This window comes from Arvicola amphibius, chromosome 7 (assembly GCF_903992535.2).
Source record: "Arvicola amphibius chromosome 7, mArvAmp1.2, whole genome shotgun sequence".
NCBI lineage: Eukaryota > Metazoa > Chordata > Mammalia > Rodentia > Cricetidae > Arvicola > Arvicola amphibius.
The window spans coordinates 56379873-56406012 of record NC_052053.1 but is presented as its reverse complement, the minus strand read 5'-3'; the positions used below and the strand labels follow the sequence as shown (position 1 = coordinate 56406012).

Genomic DNA, 26140 nt, shown 5'->3' with positions numbered 1-26140 from the left:
CCCTGAAGCCACTGTGCTGGCTCAGGGTCCTACAGGGCTTTGCTCAAGGTAGTTGGGAAGACTGGACAGAGATGGAGTCTAACAATGCACTGACAGTGGTAGAGGCAGGGGTTGTGGCTGAGAGAGGGAGGTGTGCACTCCGGGTGCCATGAAATCTGAAGTAAATTGCTCAGCTGTGTGCATGTGGGGGCAACACTAGGCACTCAGTTCCATGGTCAGTGGAATCATGCTAAGAATGTTTCTGGGTGTATACATGTCATGAGAAACTCATGACAAGTTACCAAGGAGCAATATGAGGTAGCCAGAAGGGAGGGCCTAGAACCAGAAGAAGAAGGATTTTAATACCATCTCTTCAGTTCATTTTAGACAAGACATGTCAACTTTTTGGTTGCCAATATTTTCATCTGCAAAAGGAGAATAAAACCAAGTAGTTCCTGGGTTGTTACAAAAACTAATGAGAATATGATAGTCATAGATACCACAGACACACAGACATGAAATATGCCTGTAGATTTGTGAGCATGCACAAGACTGTTTACACAGTATATAGCTCAGAAAGGAAGTGCTAGAAAACCAAGGGTCTGCCTTATGAAGAACTGAGCATGGGTCTACATGAAGGTGTTATAGACATTTATTCTGCAGATTCCACCTGTGTCCTACTCAGGTACCCTGGAACTATAGAAGAAACTCTAATTACTATGTAGTCGGGCCTTATTCTTCATTCAAATCAGCATGACCAGCTCAACCAGTTACCTCATCCACCAGTTCTTATCATTTTGTCTTTTTACAAACAGTATTTTCTAATTTTCTTGGTGGGGTGGATACTCTAACATCTTTTCTCTGGTTCTAGTGGCAGCTTCTACACAGGGTTATAATGTGTAACAGTCCCAATCAACATAACCTGGTGGCAAAGATAAGAATTTTGAAGGGACTGAGATCCTCTTGTGTGTATCATCTCTGGCTGTTTCTTCCTTCCTAGAAGATTCCTTCTACATAGAGCATCATGGTCTATTTTGTAGCTCTCTCTCATGTCTGACTTTAGGCAAGTTTTTTTTTACCTTCCCAAATGGACAGACTGCTCTGTAAAATGGAAATAATTCTAAATACTTGGAATGATGATAGTATTATAAGGTCTTATTTCTAAAAAAATCCTATCTTTGATATACTAGCTATCCACAATTATTTCCAAAAACCAATGAGTTAAACTTGGATGTGAAAATGTGGAAGAAAAATGGGATCTTTGTGTTCCAAGAAATCAGAGAACAAGGTTTAGCAAAGCTTTCCCTATTTATCATTTATAAAGGAAAACAATCAATAAACATTAACTGAGCAAAGAGAACAAAAACTTACATTTATCTTATACAGAATATCACAATGTTATTGACCGGGACAACCTGGAATACGTATGTATTATCTAAAATAAGTAGTGTGGAGGTTTGTCTACAACACACAGTCTGTTTTACAGATGTATTCTGGAATGCTCCATAACCTTAATCTTTCAGGTCCTCAATAGTTCTGAGAAGCATTAAGCTATTTCTTAACAGGCAAAATGGAGAATGTGGTTTGTTCGAGTATTACAGATACATCAGGTTCTTCCAAGAGGGTCCTCAGAACACCTCAGGTGGAACACAGTATTCACAGCTGTCTGATCTCTGAGTTAAGTAAAAGCTATGCTGGAGGAAGTCAGAGGCAATGATGGCAAGACCTTCAAATTCTCTATCTGGAGAGACAAAGGGTTGAATCCAACTCCTGCCTGCTCAGTTCCTTTGACCTCAGAGACACTCCATAAAGCAGATGAGGATGCTGGTACTACTGAGTGCCTTTTGGCTGGGAGCAGAACACCATCTCCTAGAAAGAGGGGAGTCAATCACAGAGCTCTGACAACAAACAAGACCCCACAATCACCACCCCCAACAGTCAAAATAATGCATGCTTGGAATGTTAGCAATAGTCCACTTCATGTCTGTCCTTACCTTTAATTAAACCACACAGAATTAACATTCTTGTTTCTAAATAATCACTTCTTGGTTTTGATTTGAAACATTAAAATCTGATCTCTCATTAAAACATTTAGTTACGTATCAGGAACATGTACACATACTACATGCCAGACCATGTTCTAAGAGTTTTGCAAGTATTTCAGTTTTATTAACATGAGGTCACTGGTGGCTCAAACAAAAGCTATTTCAGTAAAATGGCAAGGAGAAAATGGGAGCAGAGGGTCTAGACAGAAAATAGGAATTTTGTTCTAAAGGGGAGAATACAAAAGGGGTAAAGGGAAGAATATAAAAGGAATGAAGTGGAGGTTCAAAGAAAATTGTTTATCTTTTTAAAAGGTTCCATTTATTTATGTGTGTGTGCATGCAGATGTGCACATGAAGGCTGGAGGACAACTTGCAGTAGTAGGTTCTTTCCTTCACTATCATGTGGGTCTCAGAGATTGAACTTTAGTTCATTATACTTGGCAGCAAAAAGCTTTACCTGCTGAGCCCTCTCCCTGGGCCATGCTTTGTTTTTATGATTTGGGAGTCACTATATCATGTTGGTATGCACTTTAGAAAGGGCCAGCAGAGGAGGAGTAACAAAAGACTGGGTGGAGCCTATGCTCTTGCTTCTCTGTGGAACACTTCTTTGAGGTGGTATGGGGACAGCACAACATGGCACTAAGAAGAACCTTCTCAACAAGGTTTTTCTCAAATTAAAATAAAATTCTGACCCCTCCCCATTCATCTCTACTCTCTCATCTGCTCTTCTTACTCTTGGGTCCTTCTCAGTAGCCACTGGGTCATACATGTAGTGTACGGTCTGATTTAGGGTCTCCCATACTCATCCAAAAATCAGGAAATCAGGATTTTCTGTTTGATGCCGACTACAGAAATACTTTGTGGATCAAAGTCATCTGAACACGCAGTGTGACAAACAGTTTGTCCACAAGGGAGGGCACAGTACAGACTGCAGACCTCAGGTGTTGAAGGTATGGCAAGGCAGCTGGACTCTCTTCTGGCTTTCATTAGATGGATATAACTCTGGTTAGGAGTTTGAAACTGCTTTACTATCTTCTCATTTCCAGGTTGTAAAATCTTAGGCACCACTGATTTAAGAATCAAATTAACCTTTGTACAGGAACTACTTACTCTATCTCTATCTCTTGGGCTTGACATCTTCCTTTTTGGATAAAACTTTTGAAATAGATTCATATAAAAATAAGGACACCGTATATACAAATGTTAAAGAAAACAACTTAAGACACCAAAAATTGCCACTTAACTCAGGGATCAGTAACATACAGTGATAAGACCCCATGTGGCCTACTGTTGGAAGTCAGTCTCAGCCATTAGTTTATCTACAGTAATGAGAAAGTCAGAGTCCAGCTTCAACAATGGCCACACGGCCTCCAACATGGTATCAATTACTTGATACTCTGTAGAAGAGAATGGTGGACTCTAATCCAGTTGAGGACTGAATATGGGATGGGGTGCATCTCATTGATGGAGGGTTTCCTTGGCATGCTGGATTCACTCATATTTAAACTATAATTCATTTGGAATTGCACAAGTAAAACAGACACTATCTTCTTTTCCTTCCTCAAATGGATAGCTAATACTGAAATATGTTTAATTGTGACAGACATCTCAGAGCCTCCTTGGTTACTTACAGAGTTTTTGTATATATGTGGGCCTTTTCTGAGTCTCTATTCTGTGCTATTAGCATGCCTACATTCTCACAATGCAACCACTACCACAGCAGACTGGTGGATATAGCTTTACAGCAAGCTTTACTAAAGCAAGCTACCACAATCCATTCATTTTCTTCAAGTATGTTTTTGGTTCTTTCTTTTAGCTTTTCCATATTCATCTTAGAATCAGTCCGTGATTCTGGGTTTGAAAAGATTCTGTCTCAAAAAAAAAGTAGACAGAGCTTGAGAAAGATCCCAAGGATACTCTCTGGACTCTAAGCACAAGTGTATGTGAGCACATACACATGTTGACACAAGCTTACATATTGACTATGTGAATAAACATGAGAAAGCAGCTTCAGTAAATTACTACCAGTGACTAGATGATCTAATGTTGGTATTTACTATGAAGTGATTTCAATCTTCTGCAATGTTTACTTGAGAACTTTCATCATAAGATTAGTCAATCATACTTTATCAGGTGAAAAAAAATGCAAATATAAATAAGAAAAACTTATGTTAAATGTATATTAGCAATACACTACAGAAAGGACTCACTCTAACTTATGAGAAAAACCTCAGGCTAGGCATAGTGGCCCACACTGTAATCTCAGGCTGAAGTAGGAGCACTGCCAGCCCATGAATTTGAAGCCAGTCTAGGCTACATAGTGAGTTCAAGACCAGTATGTATTATAAAGCAACAACTCTATCTCAAACAGACAAAACCAGGGTTTGAGAGATGACTCAGTGTGAGTAAAGCACCTGCCCTGTAACTGTGAGGATTGGAGCTCAGATCTACTGACCTCACTTAAAATAGCCAGGTGGGATAGTGGCTTTCCAGGTGTCTCAGTAGGCAGGAAGATGAGACGGAATCCATTATTAAACATCGAGTGCCAGGTTCAACAAATAACATATGAGGTAGAGGAAACCACCTAGCATTAATCTTGGGCCTCTACAAGCATGTAAATACACAAGCATGTATACCCGCATGTACACATTCATTTCTAAACATTTAAACACACACATCACACAATTGTTAAAAATCCCACAAAACAGAACTAATCATCAAAAAACATTTGAGGTAAATGGGAAAAGATTAACAAAATGCACACAGGAAATAAACTCATGGACAATAGTTACCTCTAACCAAAGATATCAAAATTAAAACTTGCCATATCATTTTTATATATTTTTATTGCAGGATTAAAATGTAGCACAAGCACACAGACAATACATACAAAGACAGAGACAGTTCTAGCAAAAGTAGTAAAAGTGTATACAAATGACAACATTCCCTGTACACAGGCCCAAGCCTTCTGGGGAAACAATCTGGCAGACCCCATCTACTAGAGAATTTATTTATGAACAACTTAATGACCAACAAGAGAAGAAAACTTTAGTAAACCATGACTACATCACTACAATGGAATACAGTGCCAATATTTTAAAGAAACAACAAAAATAAGCTTATGTGGAGATAAGGCACTATGTTCATAATGTACAATCAAGAGGAAAACTATAATTGATCATGAGACTGCAAGAATAAATGAAATGGGTTTTGACACAGTAAAGGGACATGAATAATTAATAACAGTGGTATTACCATATGAGGGGAATGTGGCTGATTCATTTCCCTAAAATTGTCTTTAATCTTGCTGATATAATCTTTCAATTAAAATTAGGTGACTGCAAAGCTGTCTCGGGACGATCTACTCACGGTGCTGAGCTTGCTGCAGAAGATGAGGATCCTGCGCTCATACAGCATGCTGGCATACAGATGCAACATGTTGTTCACATCCACAGCCACAAAATATTCTGTCAGATTTCTCTAGGAGAAAGAAGAAAGCAAGGCTTGTGGCTTATTTTGTTTGTTCTCATTACAAAAGTATCTCATAAAAGCAGGAGAAAGAGCAAATAATCAGAAGGCATGTGTACTCTTTCCTTGTCCCACTTCTACCTGGAAGCCCAAGCTCTAATCATGTATGAAATCATGAAATGCAAAGTTCAAAGAGGCCTTGGAGATGAGTACCCTGAGCAACTGCATCCCTGTGTGGTAATTATGGGTTACAATTCGAGGTCATACATAGAACTGTGTTTGTTTTTCATGTTGCTCCCGAAGAAGCACAGGAATTCTGCAATCTCAAAAATGAAGAGACTCAGTCTGAGGGAAATTCTCCAAGATCAAATGGTCTAATAAGCAACGAAGATAGGATTCTCCTCTGATCTTTGGACCCTAGGCCCTAGAACTTTTCCGAGATACTGTGTCATACAGCCAAGCAAAAAAAAAAGGGGCGGGGGGCAGGCTTCTGGCACAGGTCCTGTGTCAACACAAAAGATTATAGCACAAAAGCAGGGTATTACCTGCCTCATCTTTTCTGCTGGTATCCATAGCATATACTCCCCAAAATGGTTCTGGTAGAATTAAAGCAATTTCAAAAACTTACTTGAAAGGGGGGAAATGTAGATACTGTATTTCACTCAAAAGGACGGAAAAGGGGGGGGGGAACTATCGATAAACAGCAGCAAGGTGTGACAATTGCTTTATTTTAACCTGATTTTGTTTTTCCCATGTAACCTGGGTTTCATTCTTTTAATTAACATTATGGATTAGGACTCTTCAGATTTCAGCAGGGAAATGGAGAGCATTTCATTCTATAACCCTTTGTACATCTACCTGACATTATGCTAATTTTTAATGTTACAGGTTTTTAATGCTGTTCAATAGAACTCTCAGAAAAATGAAGAGGGAAGGAAATGGTGCCATGAGTGGCAGTTTATCACAATTAAAGATCTACAAGACATAATTTAAGTAGACCAGTAATTTTATATGCAAAATAGCATAAAGTACTTCTCAACAATATTATGGCTGAAGATAAATAAGAATGAGCACTTATCTCATGATTTATTACTGTTTGACCAGAGTATTGGGCTAATCATCAAAGTTCACAAATAAAGAGCAAGCAGATTGATAGCATTATACACTGAGTCCTCCCCTACATTGTGTCTTCTAGATATTGCTCACTCACTCTACCATGATGAGGCTTTACACAGGTCATTTTTCTTAACCTTAAATCCATTCCTTGAACCTTTCTCTATTTAAAGATGTAAAACAGAGGTACAGAAGTGATGTAATGTAGCAAAGGTCACATGATAAGTGGGCAACAGAAGATTCAGTCTAGGGTTTAAAAGTATAACACTTTTAAGGTATAAGTTAAAATATCATATTCAAAAAATATTGAGTGTAGGGAAAACAAGAGAAAATATATATGCAAAGAAAGGGAACCCCTATTTATAGAGGAATCCTGATGTGGGAGGAACTTCTGTCTATGTGTTGCTTTTACTGATTAATGAATAAAGAACTGGCTTGGCCTATGGCATGGGAGAAAGAAAGCAGAGCAAGAGAGAAGCCATGGAGCCGCCGGAGACAGACCTGCTAAAACCATGACCTTGTGGTGATGCACAGATTAATAGAAATGGGTTAAATTAACATATAAGAGTTAGCCAATAAGAAGCTAGAGCTAATGGGCCAAGCATTGATTTAATTAATACAGTTTCTGTGATTATTTCGGGTCTAAGCTAGCCAGGTGGTAGGGAACTAACAAGCAGAGGCACCCTCCTTATAACAGAATTCTTATATGCCAGGCCAACTGTGCCTTATCTGTGTTCTTTCTATTCCTCCTAATAACCTTTAGGTAGACAGTGCCATGTTTACACGGAGAAACTACAGCTTGGAAAGTCTTAGCTGCTTCTAAAGCTCACCCAGTAAGAAAGGAAGAGACGAGAGCAGTTCTTTTGAATCTGAAGCTTATCTGTTAACTGCAATATCAGCTTGCCTCCTAACAAACTCCATGGAAAAATAAAAATGAGCACTAAAGGCGGATGGAACTGGGCAAGAAGCATTTCTCTGCCCAGTGGACTGAGGAACGCTGAGCTAATGATGTCAGGGTGGGGTTTGTTCCAGAGACAGTGACACGGCAGAGCAGTCCTCACAAACAAATATGAGGCCCTCAGCTGAGCATTTCAGAAAGAGCTTAACTGCTGATAAATTATAGGAATTTTTCTTTTAGAAGAGGATGGAAGTAACAAGAAAATAGAAATGAGGAGCTTAAAGAAGGCCAGAAAGCCCATTAGCACTTTTGACAGATCCAAAGATAACTCTGAAGCCACCAAAACGTGGCCTCAAGAGTCTGCCAAGAAGCTTCACGCTGAGGAGAAATATGTTACACAGCTTGCCGTCCAAATAGGGAGACACAGCGTCAGAGACAAATCCTGTGCCTTATTTTGGTGGGAGGAAAACACACACACAGACACACACACACACACACACACACACACACACACACACACACAGACACACACACGGATCCATTTGTGGATGGGGAAGGGTCTGTTCCTGAAATAAGACACCATTTGACTTCAGCAGGCCCCTATTCCCAGTCAAAATCTGAGTGACTCAGGTGCTTGATTCAAAAACCCTACACAGGTATGTTAAAAATATGTAACATTTAGCCAAATTCTTTCTAAACTGTCATGTACTTTTTTTGGTATTTCTCATCCCATCTGTGCTGATCACCAAGATATTTGTGTCTAAACAGAAGCTGTCTTTCTTATCTGCTTCCTCCCCTGCCTCTTTCCTTCTGGGATGCCACCCGCCAGAGTGGGAGGGAGTGCCAACAGCCCCAACCCAGAAACTTCTTGGATGGAAGAGCACCTGCAGGGCAGAGGGGGCCTGGCTCACTCTTAGTTCCTGCCAAGTTTGGGCTCAGAGAAAGCCCCTTGGAGACAGGAATCTCCCTTTTGCTGTTAAGTGCCCAAAAGCTTGAATTCCATGGTAAATCTTAACTTCTCAGACTTACCCTGCCATTTCCCACCCCAAGGCCTTTATTTCCTCCCAGAATACTCTTCTCTGCTCTAAACATGTCCATTCATTTGACAAGACCCAGCCCTGTGTCACCTCCTCCTGGACTCTACTGCCAAACATTCCTTTGTGTTTCCATGACAATTTGTCCCCATCTAATAGTAACTCAGGTTTAAGTATGTTTTCCTTCTAGGTTGAGTACCTTTGAGTGATCCCAACATCTAGTGGTTTGTTGAAAGAATAAATCTACATGTGGAGGAAACAAGTGGCTGAAGACTACCTGTCCTTTGGCTCTGGTGTTCTAGCAGACAGTGTGGTGTATCAGGAAGAAAAAGACACCTGATAGAAAATCAGGCTGAGACAGATGAGGTGACCAGCTACTTAATACTGGTGAAGGGCACACAGAAAAGAAAACAAGTTCATATTTGTGTTTCAAAAAGATCTCCTTGAGACTGGAGAGATGGCTCAGCAGTTTAGAACCCTGAATGTTCTTTCAGAGGACCCGGGTTCAATTCCCAGCATTCACATGATAGCTTACAACTGTCTTTAACTCCAGTTCCAGATGAACTGATACCCTTTTCTAGCCTCTGGGGACACACACACACACATACACACACACACTCTCTCTCTCTCTCTCTCTCTCTCTCTGTCTCTGTCTCTCTCTCTCTCTCTCTCTCTCTCTCTCGCTCTCTCTCTCTCTCTCACGCAGATATACATGCAGGAAAAACAGCTACAAATATTTTTACATAATTTTTTAAAAGATCTCAAAGCTCATAAAGGATGGGAAAAAAAAGGCAAACTACTTAACTGGTTACTGACACATTTGCGGGGACAGGGGAGAATCCAAATGTATAAACAATTCAGAGGAAAGCTTTAGGTGTACATGTGAAAAACACTAACCACAGTACTTGACAACGAATTGGACCTGGAGAGGGGAGAAGAAAGGCTCTCTGGGTCTCTGGCCTTTGGAATTGCAAGGTTCTGCGCACCACAGCTTTTGTCCAAACATTTCAGTGTCTACTTGTTTAACAGAGTGTCAATCCTCCTAAACAACCACCATTCCTGTCCAACAAGGCAGTTCTGCTGCCTGTTCCTCAGCTTGGGTCCCTGACCACTGCAACCCCATCACAGCTAAGCCTGAGTATCCAGTCCTTTATCCTCTGCCAGTTACTGCTAGGGAATTCACATGCCAGGAAAGGAGAATCTTGCTTGGAGCACTGTTTCTGGGCTCTGGTATTAGTTGATGAAGTGCCAGTGTGTTTCTACGCTTAAGGACATTCCTTTCCCTGATTGAACTTTATTACATATCTTCTACCTCACCTATCCCTTGTATAGCTGGATAGCAGGTATATGAAGGTGCCCATTTCCCAGTCTGGCCAGAACTCAAACCTAAGGAGGATTCCAGACAGTGCGGAATGGAAAATGAATTTCAGAGGATGAATGTGCTACAGCAAGTCCTTGAACTCTCATGTAGCATCAACAATAAAAACCCAGAGACAGATATTGGGGTTTAATCTGAAAACCAGAAGAGCAAAGAAGCCAAGCCACTAGAGAAGTCTCACCTCTATCAAGGCTGGGCGACCCATAGACTAAGCAGACTAAGCCTATCTCTCCTCCCATTTTATATTCCTTCTAGTGTGGGATTAAAGGTGTGACTCCCTAGTACTGGGATTAAAGGTATGACCTACCACCATCTGGATTTTTTTTTTTTTTTGCACTGATCTTGGGTAGCCCAGGGTAGCCTTGAACTTACAGAGATCCATCAGCCTCTGTCTTCCAGATCCTGGGATTAGAGGTGTGTGTTACCACTGCCTGACCTCTAGTGGCTTAGCTTTGCCCTTCTAATATTCAGGCAAGCTTTATTTATTAAAACATAAATAAAATATCACTATATTCTTGTCTTTCATTTGTTATCTGTACAAAAAGATGCTGGTGAAAGTCTCAGCTCAGACAAAGGGGAGCATGCTCCTGGGAAGCATCTCCCAATAGCCATTCCTTACTTGCTCCCTGTTGGCTCCAGCACCAGCCTAGGTCACTGGGGACTTCATACTCACTGTGATTCATGCCTGAGGTTATGAAGCAGGTGGAGGTCAGAGGTAGGGATGGAATGGGTTGGGCTCAGGAGACGATATCAGGTGGCTTAGAAAGAAAGCGTCTTAGGTTCAATACCACAGGGAAATGAGGTAATCCTCAAACCAATGAATCACCTCTAAGCTGGGTACTCCTTGGAGCCTTCAAAGCAGATGCTAGTCTTCTTCACCCTGTCATTTGATTACTCTTTGAGACTCTCCAGTAGGGTACAGGAATAAAGACTCACTGCACCTCTTCTAGAGGCAGCTTCCTAGGCCAGAGGCTTGGTTCTGCCAAATGGGTCTCAGGTCCTAAAATAACTCTTACTCAAATGTTTTACAATATGATTTTTTTTTAAGAGAGACAGGGTCTTGCTTCATTGCCCAAACTGGTCGCAGATCTTAAGCTTCGGGCATCCCCTTGACTAAGAGCTCTGAGTAAGTGAGCTGCTGCATCATCAATCCCTAACTTTTCAATATTAAAAAAAAACACCAAAAACCTTTAAATCCCTAAGTGATTTAAAAAAAAAAAAAGAATTTAAGTTACCTTAGTGGCACCAGATTCTTAAAAGGGAATTACAAATTTTGGGTTCTAATATAATCTGTCAAGGAAAAAAATCCACCAACTCATCTGAGCAGGCAAATGAGAGAAAGCGTATTTCAAGAAAGAAAGCAGAGTCCCTGAGGTCAGCTTTATCCCTCTGTGTGAAGGGAAAGACCATTAGAATAAACAATTATCTGGCAACTCATAAGAACAATCGCAGTACTCGATAATAGGCCCTCTTGAACCATCTCAACTTTGTTTACTTTTGAAAGTCACAATGACTTCATAAATCTTTTCTATACCATGTGCATCTTTTAACAAAGTGGAGTCTGGGCAATGTCACATATAACCATCCAGCTAAACACTTTCCTTGCACCATTAACCACTTGGTATGACACTGACCAGATAAAAAGACAGGTTTGTTTAATATTTCAAATTAAAGCCTATATGATTATCCATTAATCAAAAATAAACTTCAAAACAAAATATCTCTTATGCAACCAGCTTACAATGTAATTATTATTACACATCTACCCGTGAACTGTGACTTTTTCTTGAATGAAGGTCACCTGTTTAAAATTTGTAAAGATTTGTGCTCATTTAATTACTGACTGCATAAATTTACTCCTACATATGTTATCAAGATAGACACAAAAAACCCTGATGAGCAATTACATAGTAATAATTTTTTTGTAAAAAAAAGAAAATATTTTTACAAAGAAACTGGAGAAATAATGAGAATTAACTTTAACAAGGAGCTGAAAGTGAAAAGAATTAATTTTCCATGTTTGCTTTTCCTTAAAAACTTGTGGACAAATTGGTGCAAAAGCCAACTGTACACAGATATTCTTTTCCCTCTCTCAGGGCTGGGTGCTTAGTCAGTTCATCCGTCCACCAGCCAGTCATTCATTAATAGCATATAGTTTTATGTCAAGCATCTATAAGCTCCAGGTACTAATCCTCCATCCTTAAAGGAGAGGTGGTATTAACTAGTTATCCATGCAATTAATCATATTGCTTACACTAATGATCTCATTAGGGAGTAGAGGTAGCACTGGAGCCGAGACCGAGAAGCATCTCCACACTGGGATTAGACTTGTCCAGGTGTGAATTCCAGTTTTGGCTGGATAAGTGAATTTACAACTCTGGGTCTCCTTTTTCAGAGGAGCTGGTGTAAAAGCTTAGGATATAATAAATGGTGCCTGGTCTGAGCCACAGTAGGCGTTAAACAAGTATTAGCTCTTTCTTCTTTACATTAATCCTTCTCTGATGTCATTAGAATTAGAATGTTGTTAAGTTCCATGTGCCAAAAGCCATGCATCCTTAAGTTGCTTACTTTCCTAAATTTAGATCAGCCCTTGCATGACAAGCACTGAGCCCGCATTCCATTTGCCACACCAATGATAACAGGGATCACCAAGAGCTTTTTGTGGCTCCATGAAAGAGACATATCTCATGAAAGGGATGACATTAAAGTGTACAACTAAGAATGTCAGCTAACATTCAGAAAAGACTAGCCACCGGGAATCATGTTCCTCAGTTCACAGTTACGGAGACCTCAAAGAGGTCAGAACTAGAATACTCAAGGAAATCAGAACAAGGAGAAAAGGTTCTGGTGGGACTCAGCACTGTCCTTAGAACTTAACATTTAAGACTTCTTTTGCTCTTCATGTTTCTGTTGATTAGATAACAATGCTGAGGTTCCAAGAAAACAGGAACCCAAGGGCCCAAACGAGTAGGGCCCTGTGTCTGGCTGTCTCTGAAACCCATGTTCTTTCCATGACAGCAGACTATATCACATTGACAGCACTGTGGTTATTGCTTGTTTCAATCTGCAATGCATCAATTTAGTCATTTTAAATTAATCCTTGAAAAATCACCAAGAGATTAAAATGCAAATTTCAACATGACAAGAGCTCTACAGTGATTCTGTTTTAAACCTACACAAATTGGTCTCACAAAGTTCAGTGTCTCCTGAGAGGAAAAGCTTCCTTGCTATGTTGTGTATTTCAGATATAAAATATTTTTTCTCATGAATATCACAAGTCAACCCCAGGGGGTCAAACCTTAGAACCTGGGTTGCTACATCCCACTGACCTGCAGACTTAGGTTAGCAACCGGAGAGAATGAGCTCTGTGCATGTGAAATGAGGCTCACATCCACCTCTCAGAGTAGCTGCAGGGATTAAAATGGAATGGTGTGCCTTAAAAGTGACTGGCAGACTGGTACTATTATTCTGCTCAGAAACAAACAAGAACAACCCTCTACTGGTGTGCAAAGGAGGATTTAGGGGACAATGGGTCATACACAGGGAATTAGTTCATTAGTGACAAAACCAGAAATCGAAATTTCAAAAATGGTGGGACAGGGGAGGTAACATACAATGTAGCCAGGAACTCAAGGTGGTTATATGGAAAAGACAGTTTAGACAAACATTTCTAACCTCAGCAGTTATGGTGCTGAGATTTATGCATTATAAAAATGTTCAGCGACTTTAAAATCAAGTACTTAAGGAATTCTTGGCCCTTAAAATAATCATATCCAGGTAACCATTTTTATCCTGTTATTATTTAGCATAGAAGAACACGACATGCACCTAGGTATTTTCTCAGAGAAAAACTCCAAGTTTCTCTTTTCTCCCAAACACCTCAACCGAAAGTCAAGTAAAAGCATTTTCAAAGCTATGAACTTTGAAAAACAGAAGAGAGGTGTCAGTGTACTAAACTCTAAAATGATGTTATTAATGAACTGGTTCTCAACCTGGGACCATTTATCACTGAGGGCACTTTGGGTAATTCCTGGAGACATTTCTGGCTATCATGGCTTGGGGAGTGGAGTAAGAAGGAGATTGAGAGCAATCATATAGTGAGTACCACCCGAGGATGCTTTTAAAAAGAATCCAGCAATGCATAAGACAGACAACAAAAGATCACCTGATCCAAGGTGACATGAGAGTGGGTGGAGGATGAAAGGGAAAGCTGGACACTAAGGTTGACATGGGTGGGTGGACATGGCAAAAAGCGCCAAACCCAGCTTAGACACAGAGCCTCAGGAAAGCTCAGGAAGTGGAGTTGATCGGCCTCCAAAGGTTAGAAAAGAACACAAAAGAAAAGGAAGTGATTCATTCCCAAGATTCTTTTCTTAAGCCCCCAGCTCCTCAGCGGGCTTCCTGAACCTGTCCATCTAGAACCAGAAGGGCCTGGGGATACCAGTTACAGTTGAGGATGGTCAAAAGCCACTAGCTGCTCAGGAAACTGATCTGGGAGTGTTGCTGGTGTCCACTGACAAGCCTGGACAATGGTGGGAGATCAGGAAGAGGAGGAAAAAAAATAGAATTTTTAAATCTGGAAATAAAAGTCTCACAGATGAGGCTTTTTTTTTTTTTTAAAGAAGAACAATGAGATGGCTAAAGGAGGAAACGTGGAAGAATGGAAGGGTTGTTGAAGAAAGTACATAGAGGTCAATCTAAAAGAGAAATGTGGGAAACATGAGAGAAAATGAACATCAGTGGATCAATACAGGAGGTTTAATCCAATCTGCCACAGAAAAGAGAAATAAAGATTAAAAAAAAAAACAATAATGTGAGAAAACTTGTAGTCTGTAAGGATGTGAGTTTCCAAAGCAGAGAAGATGACCAGTGACAGGGACAATGGGAAAAACAGACCTATTAAGTATGCCACTGTTCAATTTCAGGACACTAGAAGCCAACATATCATAAAAATAATAACAGGATCAAACTGACCAAACCTCCTAAGCTACAAGGGTAAAAAGTAGCCAGTGAATATGCCTTCACATTTCTGGCAGGAGAGTGATCTGAAAACTAGAATTACCCATTCATGCTATCCAATCACGCAAGTTCAAAACTGTGGCCTCCAACAAAAAACACATTCTCAGGACACTGTTGGAGAATTCTTTCACAGAATGAGGACTAAAACCAAGAAAGACTAAGATGGTAAACCCAAGATCTCATATAAGACAAGATGTACAAGAGAAGAAAGGAACCACAATCTAACCGCTAAACATAGAAGAAAAATGGGAGAGAAACGGAAGAATGAGGGCCTGGGTTTCTGGGAAGGGGCATAAAATTCTTATCTCACATAAGAAAATCAATGAGTAATACATGAAACAAACAAACAAACACATCCTGAGATGTAGCAGCAGGGACATGTTAAAAGTATGAAGGGGGCTGGAGAGATGGCTCAGTGGTTAAGAACACTGGCTGCTATTCCAGAGGGCCTAAGATTTGGTTGCCAGCACCCATATGGTGGCACAGAACTGCCTGTGATTTCACTTGCAGAGGATTTGATGCCCTCTTATGGCCCCCTACAGCACCGTCAATGATATGGGATATACTCACACAGTAACACAAATGTATATATAAATAAAAACAGATCTTTAAAATGATGGAAAATACAACTGTTATAAACTTAGAAGTAACTGCTTCTGTGGAGTAAATGTGGAGTACTTGGATTACAAGCCTTTTGTAATCATTATGTGGTATTTTAAACAAAAAATATCAAGATTGGTAGTGTGGCTCAGAGGTACAGTGTTTAGCAGATATAAAGATCTTTACATAGTGCTTTACTTAGTGCACGGAGACACACATTATTATTAAACAGGACAGAATAGGCAGATGTGAACAACTTTTAGGATAATTTAAACCATGAGCAAAAAGATAGTGAAAAGTATTCTATTTATTTATTTATTTGTTTGTTTGTTTGTTTGTTTAAAAAGTCTAGCCAGGCAGTGGTGGTGCATGCCTTTAATCCTAGCACTTCGGGAGGCAGAGGCAGGTAGAACTCTGAGTTCAATGAGAGCCTGGTCTACAAAGTGAGTTCCAGGACTTCCAAGGCTGTTACAAAGAGAAACCCTGGCTCAAACAACAACAACAACAACAACAACAACAACAACAAAGTCTACTGCACAAACAGATTCTCAGCCATGGTCATCCTATAAAATTACAGAGAAAGTTCTGGGGAGAGAGTCATCAAACATTGGAGGGAGCACAGCATTAAGGTTGGTGAAGGGATAGTGATAATTACACTCATTTTTAATATGCACCTCTGGTGATTTTTCTGATAGATTTTGAATGAGATGGGCAAATGTTCTTAATAATCATTAAGTGAAGAATCAGCTGTGGAGGTATGCATTTAGTATGATCCCCATTGTATGTTGTTAAATTGTAGCTTCTAAACTTAGTTTATTTTTTTTAAATAAATCAAAGGAATCTTTTTTTTTGCCTCAAGTATTACACAACTCCCAACTTAAGCAGTGATAAATTAACTAGATCTAAATAAGACAGGGGCAGGCACACAACACTCTGGTCAGCCAGTCATCTATCTCCCTAGGGCTCCACAAGAACCCTAAGAGCTCTGGACAGCACTGTTCGATGGCTACAAAGAAAGATGTCTGCTTGAGAACCACTTCCTCTGAGATGAGCCAAGCTGAGCACTCTTCCTTTATCATGTACACATAATCACACACACGCACATGCACACAAACACTCACTGCACAGACACACACCTTTTCTGTAAACTAGATCCTTGAACATGCTAATAAAGCAAATGGATCACTGATGTATGTATAGAGTGGAAATGGCAATGTGTTTATCTTCCCAAGTTATTCTCTAGCCATATTATATTTATCTTAAGCAGTACACTTTGCTAAAACAATTTTTTATTTCAGTTTCCAAATTTATTAGAGATATCTATACATCTTTTAAAGTTTTTTAAGCATACATTTTGACTATAATATAATTATATCACTTTTTTCTTCCCTTTCCTCCCTCCAGCTGCTCCCTCCAATTTATCGTTCCAAGTTCTTAAGAAGTATTGATTTGCAATATTATCTTAACAATAAATTAATTTTTTTTCTAATTTTGATTTATTTGTTTTTACTCTTTTCTATTTTTTGATGTTCTACAGTGCTTTAGAGAAAACCTAGGTCCTTGCACACATTGACCAAGTGTTGTGCACTGATCTATATGCTCAGCACTTTAATTTCTTGAATTCAAACTCAACTTCATTGTTCTTACAAAAGCATTCAAGGTTACGAATTTTCCTCTTTGGAGTATGTTTGGTGACATCATTTTAAATGGGAAGGAATTTTGCCACCTGCTACAATACAGATAAACTTTAAAGGCTTTATGTTAAGTGGAAGAAGCCAGACACAAAAGGACAAAACAGTACATTGAGGTGGTGGCATATACCTTTCATCCCAGCACTTGGGAGGAAGAGGCAGGTGTATCACTGAATTAGAAGCCAGACTAGTTTACAGAGTGAGTTCTAGGGCAGCCAGAGTTACACAGAGAAACCCTGTCTCAAAAGATAGTAAAAAATTCCACTGATACATGGTACTTGAAAGTAGGCAGAATCATAGTTAGAATAATGGTTTCCATGCACTAATGGTTACTGGTTGCTGCCAGAGCTACAATTCTGAAAGATGAAAAAAACTCTGGAGACAACAGAATGGGAATGTACTCAAAATTGCTAAACTGTATCCTCTGCATTGGATAAAAGAGTCAATTTCATGCTATTATATTTTACCATGTACCTTGCAGGCATCTCTTTAGGCTTTATTATGCATTGTACAATTTATAATCAAGTAAAGCATTTTGCAGATGTGACTCAACACAGAATGGTCACTCAGGGGGCAAACAAGAACCTATGCATCTGTTACTTTAGCTCACTGCTTCTCAGCCCTTAGAAGGTGAGGATGCACATCCCATTTCACTTATTATGAAGTGAAGAGCTTTCTGAGAAGTGAACATAGAAGTGTGTACTTATATACACCTGCCTTAATAATAATTTACATGGAACATCTCATCTTATGATGAGAGAAAGGAGAATCCGAGTCTCCATTGTGAAAGAACAGCTATGTGCCCTCCAATGGAGTATTATGCAGTGGAAAACAATGATTTAACTATGAAAATCTAAGATGTTCTTCTAATATGTGATCTTAGTTATGTGAAAATGTCTTAAAAAGACTGAAATGAATATCAACCGTAAGGGATTGCCTGTGAGAAATATGAAGAATACCTTTTCTTGTGTCTGTACTCTATACATATTTTCAAGTTACTTTTGCTATTTATAATCCATTGTTCTTTTTATTGTTCTTTTAGTAATCTACTGTAAATAACATTGAAAACATACCCTATTGTTTTAAAAACACAAGCAGCAAACAAACAAATGTAATGTTCCCGTTCCAAGTACTCACATTCTCAGGTATGCTGGGAAGCTCTCTGGTATCAGGCACAGTGAAATAAGAATGCTGGAAAAGAGAAAAACACAAGCTGCATATTCTTTCAAGATGAGCTAACTTGCACTTGACTTAACTCCAAATTTGGGTAAATGTTCTGAAGCATCTTCCTTACTCAGATGAGGAAGCTGTGTTTTCTTGTAGCAAATATCCACATTATAGCTGCTTAGGATAATGTTGGATCAATGCATTGATTCATCAGCATTAAAGATCAAATGTCTTTAGGGGACATGAATGAAAAACTCCAAGAAGCTAAAGTCTAAATTCCCATGTGATATTTGCAGATTTCTAAACATAAAGAAGTGGCCAGTTTTGAAATGTATTGTTCAATGGGGCAGTGAACTCTCAGAAACCATATAACACTAGATTCACTCACTAAATGATAGAATGTCCCCACCAATCCTGTAATTCCATTTTAGCATCTGAGGTCTCATCAATCTATACTGTAGTCAAAATCTGCTCATATGATGCGCAGGACAGTCCCAGCCAAAGGCTACTCCATCTGAAATGGATACAGATGGCTGCCAATGGAGGATGAGCTCCTGACTTACAGTGTGATTGTCATGGAAGAGAGTTGGAGCCTGGGTGAGAAAGACTTCAAAGACATATAATGAGGCATTTCCATGTTTGTAAGAAGCCTGTATCTCCAAGTTAAATGAAAACTGGCTGAATAAATGCGACCTCCTCTGTTGCTTCTAAATGCCTGGAAGATAATGGTAAGTGGTACTGGAAGGAGGGACAGTTAAAGATGGACTGTGAAAGGCCAGGGAAACTCAAGTGCAGAAAGATTCAGCTCACCCATGGCCTAAGCTCAAATCTGGACTTCTCCCCCAACCCCTTGCTCCTGGGTAATGGGAGAGTAAGTAGATTTCTAGAAAAATGAATTGAATAGTCTTTCTAAAATAAAGGGTCCTGGAGACAAGCTGTACTGCTAATGATGGCAACAATGAGCTGCTTGTCTGACACTCTAAGAACATCATACATGAGGGCATTTAGCACACAACAAATGATATCTTACTATTTTATTTATTTGAACCCAGGGTTTCACTAAGTAGCTCCAGCTGGTCTGAAACAGACTAGACTGGTTTTGGCCTTGTACTGATCCTCCTGCCTCTTCCAGAATGTTGGGATTATAGGCATGCACTACCACACCCAGATTAACAAATGGATTTTAATACACAATTATTATTGTTCAAATTGCTAGTTTATATTTCTGTTTTTCTCAGTTACCTACACCAGCTACATAGGCACAGTCTCTTGCACAAAGTGGTTAAATAAACAAAGCCCAGGCTTGGCATTACACCAATACTTTAGGATTTCTATTACAAATGAGATGCTAGTCCTTCAAATAAAAATGCATTTTGGGCCAGGCGGTGGTGGCGCACGCCTTTAATCCCAGCACTTGGGAGGCAGAGGCAGACGGATCTCTGTGAGTTCAAGGCCACCCTGGTCTACAAGAGCTAGTTCCAGGACAGGCTCAAAAGCCACAGAGAAACTCTGTCTCGAAAAACCAAAAAAAAAAAAAAAAAAAAAAAAATACATTTTGGGAAGAAGACTGTCTAGTGAAGAAGGGGAATCAGCCTTTACAGATGCAATGGATTGTAAAGATTGAGCCGGCAGAGCTCTAAACCAACTAGTCCCCAGGCTGTCCTTGGAGATTCTGTCTTGCTCCATTGCCCATGAAATGCTGGGGACCAGGAGAGGTCAGAAACATTCCTAGAATCCACTGGAATGAAACAGCTGCACACCCAAAAGTTCCTCCTACCCCTGAGATGGCTTGTCCTTGAGGCCTGACAGCGTGTTGCTTGTGCAGACATTTGGGGAGGGAGTGGCCCTTCCTCCCAGGCAGCTGTGACCTAGCCAGGCTGCTCCACAGCTACCTGTCGGATGTCATTACAGGCTGAAGCAGTGAGATCAAGCTGTTTAGGAAAAAAGATTGAGACAAAGGCAGGGTAACCCTGCTTCAGTGATGACTGGGTCTAAAGCACACTTGTTCATGTTTTCTGGCAGTCCCTACTCCCCATGAGCAAACCATCCATAAGTAAACTTTTTCCTTCTTTCCCACTTCCCACCTCCCTCCCTGCCTCTGTCCCTTCCTACTTTCAGCTCAGCATTGTAAAAGCTAGGCCGTCATTTCTAAATCACATGACTTTGCATGGACATTTTCCCTCTCTAAACTCTACAGCATGAGAATGTTACACCTACACTGGGACAATTTTGAACACTAGAGGTGTAGATTTCGTATAAATTAGTAACATAAAATAGATTTATTATTGTTAACATTATTGGTAATACTGTGACTTTTGATACCATTCTGGTAAAACTCACTAGTTTGCCTTATGGAATCAGACACCTTCCTGATCCCTGAAACTAGCACTGTGTCTGTTTCTTGAGAAGTTGGAAGAGGACACTCTCTAATCCGCCAGGTCTACGGGATAGGGAGACAAGTCCGCATGACAGTGGATGCCTGAAAAGGGTGTCTACCACAGATTTCTGATAAAGGCAACAATGGCTTCCATCTAAGAGATCAATTATAGAAATAAATTCTATACACTCTTTCTGACAAATAAGGAAGCTGAGTCTGTACAGTTAGAGGCCTTGATTAAAATCACTTCAAACACTAGCAAAATAGACAACTAGAACATAAATTTCCCATCAGTTGACTGAGAGGAATTTCTACCTTGGCAAACTACACAATGTACAGGATGCATCTCAAAGCACTCAAATAAATAATGACTGCTATAGGCCAGAAACAATGCTGAGAACTCTCACTCTGTCTTCAAAGGACGGGCACTGGATACCAGCTTACTCCAACAGGATGGAACTAAGTCTCTAAGAGCATGCCAGAGGATTAGGGACAAAGAGAAGGCCTAATTCAACTTGTGAGGTCAGGGGCGATTTCTCAGGAAGCAGAATCAGAATTGGTTTTGAAGGATTCACAAGTTAACAGGCATACTGGAGGGAGCTAGTATTTGAACACTAAGGTCCAGAATGGGCTTTAACTGTGACAGAGAGAATACAGGTGACCAAGGATGGGACGAGGAGGCTAGCAGCTCCAGCCATCATATTCATTGCATCTGTGACTAAAAATATGAGTGGTGATTTGAGAAGCATTTATTCTTCAGTGAATCTCAGAGAGAAGGAGAATCCCACAGCCCAGACGACCTTGAACCTGGGCTTAGGCTATGAGTGTGGCTCTGGCCTCCTCTGAAGGTTCATACAAACATCCTCTCTTGGGGTGGCCACCATCCTGTCCCACTTACCACATTGAGATGAACAGACACTCCGGGGTCAGGGATGGGAAGTCGGTGCAGAGTTTCAAGAAGTTCATTCCACTGACTTTCCTGAAAGAAAGGAAAGGCCCAAGTAACAAAAGCTGGACCTGCAGTAAGGTATTGGTGCACAGAGAGACAGGTGAGAGACGCTGGTCCCAAGACAGAAATAGGTTTGATATTCAAGTTGAGCTGGATAAAAGACATTGCTTATGGCTCAAACACAAGAGTCAAACAGATCCTCCCACATCAAGTTTGACATTTTATATTCAGTCAGACACCTACCATGACCACCTTTTATGGACCATATACCATAAGCTTTCAGCATATCTATCACTTCAACTCCATAACAACAACTTCTAAATGCAAACAATCTGAACTTCCAGGGCGGAGGTGGTTGGGAAAAATAACAGTGAAACTGTGGGTCTTGTCTTCATCATCATTAACCTCAATTAATCTTATTGAGTGTTCACTGGGTATACGTAGCAGCCTCCAATTACAGAAAGTTAGAAATGAAACAAGTTCACCAGCATGTGATATAGGACAACTGTCGTGCATTTTAATTAGGGAAAGTGAGCAGCTGAATAACATACAAAGCAGCACAAATTATTCGACTCAAAACAGATTCGCCTTTAAGACGCTCAAAACAACAGCACTCAAAAATATTCAAAAGCCACTTCTTCCTTGTGGAACTCTGTGTGCTAATAAAAGAAAGTTAAGTTTACATAGTTAGCCATGCCCTAAAACTACTGGATCCTTCTAGTCACCCACTTAGGAAGTGTGAAGCACCAGTCTCGTATTGGACAGTAGGCTGCACAGTCCAGGAGGGAGGTAGGATTGCTGTGTCCAGGTCCTCAGCCTTCTCTGCTTCTGGTAGGGGGCCTAATATGAAAGGGATGAACTTAATTTTCAAGTTTGATTCAGTATGTGCTCTGACAGTCAAGTTTCTCAGAGGACATACAAACTTGAGCGTGTGTGAATAGGGTTGGTTTTATTCTGAAGCAGTTTCATACCTACAGAACAATTCTAAAGAGATGAAGGCTCTTTCATTTCCTCAGTTGTTTGAGAATGAGTTGTTGGCATTATACTTCATATACTTCATCATCTACACACACACACACACACACACACACACACACACTCTTTCTCCAAACAACCACATTTAATTACCACAACCAGGAAATATGCCTCAGCACAGCACTGCCATCAAATCCTGTCCAGTTATGCTGTGCATGTCCTCATGGCAATCAAATCAGTTTCGAAGCATGAGTGGCCTTCAGCAGGGCTCACTCTTGAGACTCCTTTTGTTGGAAAAGCCCCATCTTTCCTAAATCTGTAGGACCAAAACCACGCATTTTGCAGAATGCGTCTCAGCTGTCAGATGTTTCCTGATGAATTTCAGCTTGTCCTTTATTGAGGATGTGTTCTTGCCTCCTGACTATTTCACCTCAGATCTCTATTGGGCAACCCCTCCCATGGCATTTAAAAAGCATTTTGTAGCATGGCATCTTATGAAAGCATTCCATCCCTCAAATTTTGAATCTAGCTCTTATTTATCTTCCTACAAGTGCACAGTTTTCATTTGCTGTATATTGTCTTGATGCTCCAGACTAAGATAACTGGGAACCTCTTGGCCCTTTACCTTGTGTCTTGAGGACACATCCCTAGTATGTATGTGTGTGTGTATATATAGGTATATATACACACACACATACACACACAGACACACACAGACACACACACACACACACACACACACATCTTGGAACCCCATGTGTTTATGCTTGCTGTTCCAGAGCCATCAAGTACCACATACACAGGTCACCACATACATCACATCTCAGCTTACTTTTCTCTTCACACCCTTAAAGCTTTAGCTTCACAATGATGTCTCCAATTCCAGGCCAATACAGAGTCACATTCCTTCTCTTTGCATACTGTGACTACACTGCATAAAGGTTAAAAAAAAAGTCTTGCCCCTCTCTTGGAGCTAGATCTTCCTACCTCATACTCTGGCACCAAACACCAAGTCACCACTGCTGGTTCCCTTCTTGTTTGGATCTCTGCAGATCTCCACTGAGTTCCCACATCTCACATCATGCCTATCCCCCCACCCCTACTCTCCCACATACATACCTTCATCTTCTTTGACTCCAACACCCAAGCAGGCTATTGCCCAGCTCAGGTTTCTTGTCAGTCCTTTCATGCAGGTTCTTGTTCAGGGTCTGACAACAGTGGGGCCAGGACCCACACAGAAATCCCCATGTCCCACCTTATGATACAACACTTGGTGACATAAATTCCTTCCCAAACAGAAGCTTACCTCACCCAATAATCCCATAACTTCTGGATGGGAGAAGGATGTTTTTAGGGAACAACCATACTGGTTTTGTTTGGGTCTTGTTTTCCATGTTTATATGATGTATGTATGTGTTCTTGTGTTTGCATGTGCACACGGAAACCTCTGGCCAATGTCAGGTGTCTTCCTAGATTGCCTTCTACTTTACTTTTTAAGTCAATGACTCTCAGTGAATCCAGAGCTTATTTATACAGCTAAGATTTATGTCTAATGGGCTCCAGGGATCTGCCTACCCCTCTTCCTGAGTGCTTGGATTATATGCCAACAGCTGCTATGCCTGTCTGCTATGTGAGTACTGAAGATCCAAGTTAATGTTTTCATGCTTGTTGACCACGTATACTATCAACTGAAATCTCCCTTCCATTCATCCTGTTCTGATCTCATGGTCAACAACTTTTGAACAAGCCAATTGTAGACAGAGTCCTTACTCTGTGTTGTTATAATTCCTTTGGCTAGAACAAACTTTGTAGGAATCCTGAGTCAGGAAAAATAGACTCCAGTCAACTAAGTCATGTGACTTATCTTGGTTTCCCATAACTCACCAGGCTCAGAGGACAAAAATACTGACCCCACAGGGTTATCCTCAGTTTATAGCACCCCTTCTTTCCCAAGTTTTCCTTCCTACCTTTCTTCCTTCTTTCTTCCTTTCTTTTTAATTTCTTTGAGACAAGGTCTCATGTAGCACAGACAGGCTTCAAGCTCACTTCCCGGCAAGTGAACTGCTAGCCACCTGAGTTTCCATTTGTAGTTAAGGATGGTGTTGAATTCAGATTCTCCTGGCTGCCTCTCGAATGCTAGGACTATGGGCACACACATTTTTAGATACATTTTAAAACGAGTACTAGGTTGCACTGTTGTTTTAAAAACTAAAAAGAATAAAGGTGGAGTTAAAAAAACATGAATCAGTCTCCAGTTCAGAGGTAATGTGTTAACATACTTTTATTTATTATTAATGATACCTTTCAAATTGAGTGAAAACCTGAATGCCTGACCAAAGCTAAATGTGCATCAGAAATCGATGAACAGATCCCAAAGCAGCTTGCTGCCTCATTCATCAAAGACACCAGTTCTTCTATGATAGAATTCCTGACTTCATGCTTCCTTTCACACTGAGTGTGATGAGTGAGAAGCCATTTCTATGAACCATTCCTGCCATCTGTTGTGACCTCTGGAAAACATTTGTCACTGATAACAATACACTCAAAGAAAAGATTTACATATTATATACTCCCCTTACCCCCCAAACAGCCATTTCCCAAAACATGTTTCAGGGAACCCTGCAAATCACGTTTGGGGTAAAACAAGAAAGAAAACACTTATTCACTAAGGTGCTCCACTGCAGGCCTTCTGAGAGCCTATATTATATGAATCATATGGAGAAAAAATTAAAGCAAATAAACACACACAGATTTGGGGCCCTTTACGCCTAATAATACAGAACTATACTTTCTTAATAGAACATTTTCAGAACCAGGATACTATAGATAAATCAAAAGGAAAACAACTTATAGCATTTAACAATCATGCTGTATCACTTTAACTTAAAATGTTGCCATTTACAAAAAAAAAAGAAAGAAAAGAAAAGTTAGGTACACAGGCAAATATTCAGCTCACTAATAATAGTGAGATTTGTGATTTGTAACTTTTTTTTTTCAGGACAGGGTTTCACTGTAGCTTTGGAGCCTGTCCTGGACCTAGCTCTTGTAGATCAGGCTGGCCTCAAACTCACAGAGATCCACCTGCCTCTGCCTCTGCCTCTGCCTCCTAAGTGCTGGGATTAAAGGTGTGTGCCACCACTGCCTGGCGAGATTTTTGATTTATTAAATAAATGAAAAGTTCAACAAATGTTATCAATGACAGTGTGGGACTTGATTGTGTCGCAAATAGTGCAATTCTTTTGGAAAGTAGTTTGGCAAATGTTTTATAAATACTTATGCCCACAAGAAGCTTATAACTGCCTATCTAGGATTCTCTTCTTAGAAAAATAATAAAAACTGAAGAAAATATTTTATATTCAAAGATTTGAGTGACTGCTGTCCCTCTCTCTGTGTATGTAAGGTGGTTGTGTGTGTGTGTGTCTTACAAGGGTCAGAGGAGACACTGGG

The 26140-nt window shown here is 40.2% G+C and overlaps 1 protein-coding gene across 13 annotated transcripts in view; it reads right to left on the bottom strand.

Annotated features, from left to right (window-relative positions):
- The window catches only part of Dennd1a (DENN domain containing 1A), a 533475-nt gene that overhangs the window by 235810 nt on the left and 271525 nt on the right, over positions 1-26140 (bottom strand). For 11 of the 13 annotated variants that reach the window (XM_038335860.2, XM_038335849.2, XM_038335850.2 and 8 more), the window contains 3 exons: positions 21668-21748; positions 18363-18416; positions 5394-5504 (listed from right to left, as the gene is read on the bottom strand). In XM_038335860.2, the coding sequence (XP_038191788.1) occupies positions 5394-5504; positions 18363-18416; positions 21668-21748 (246 nt within the window). The remainder of the gene's footprint in view (positions 1-5393; positions 5505-18362; positions 18417-21667; positions 21749-26140) is intronic. The other 2 variants (XM_038335858.2, XM_038335857.2) reach the window with 1 other exon arrangement.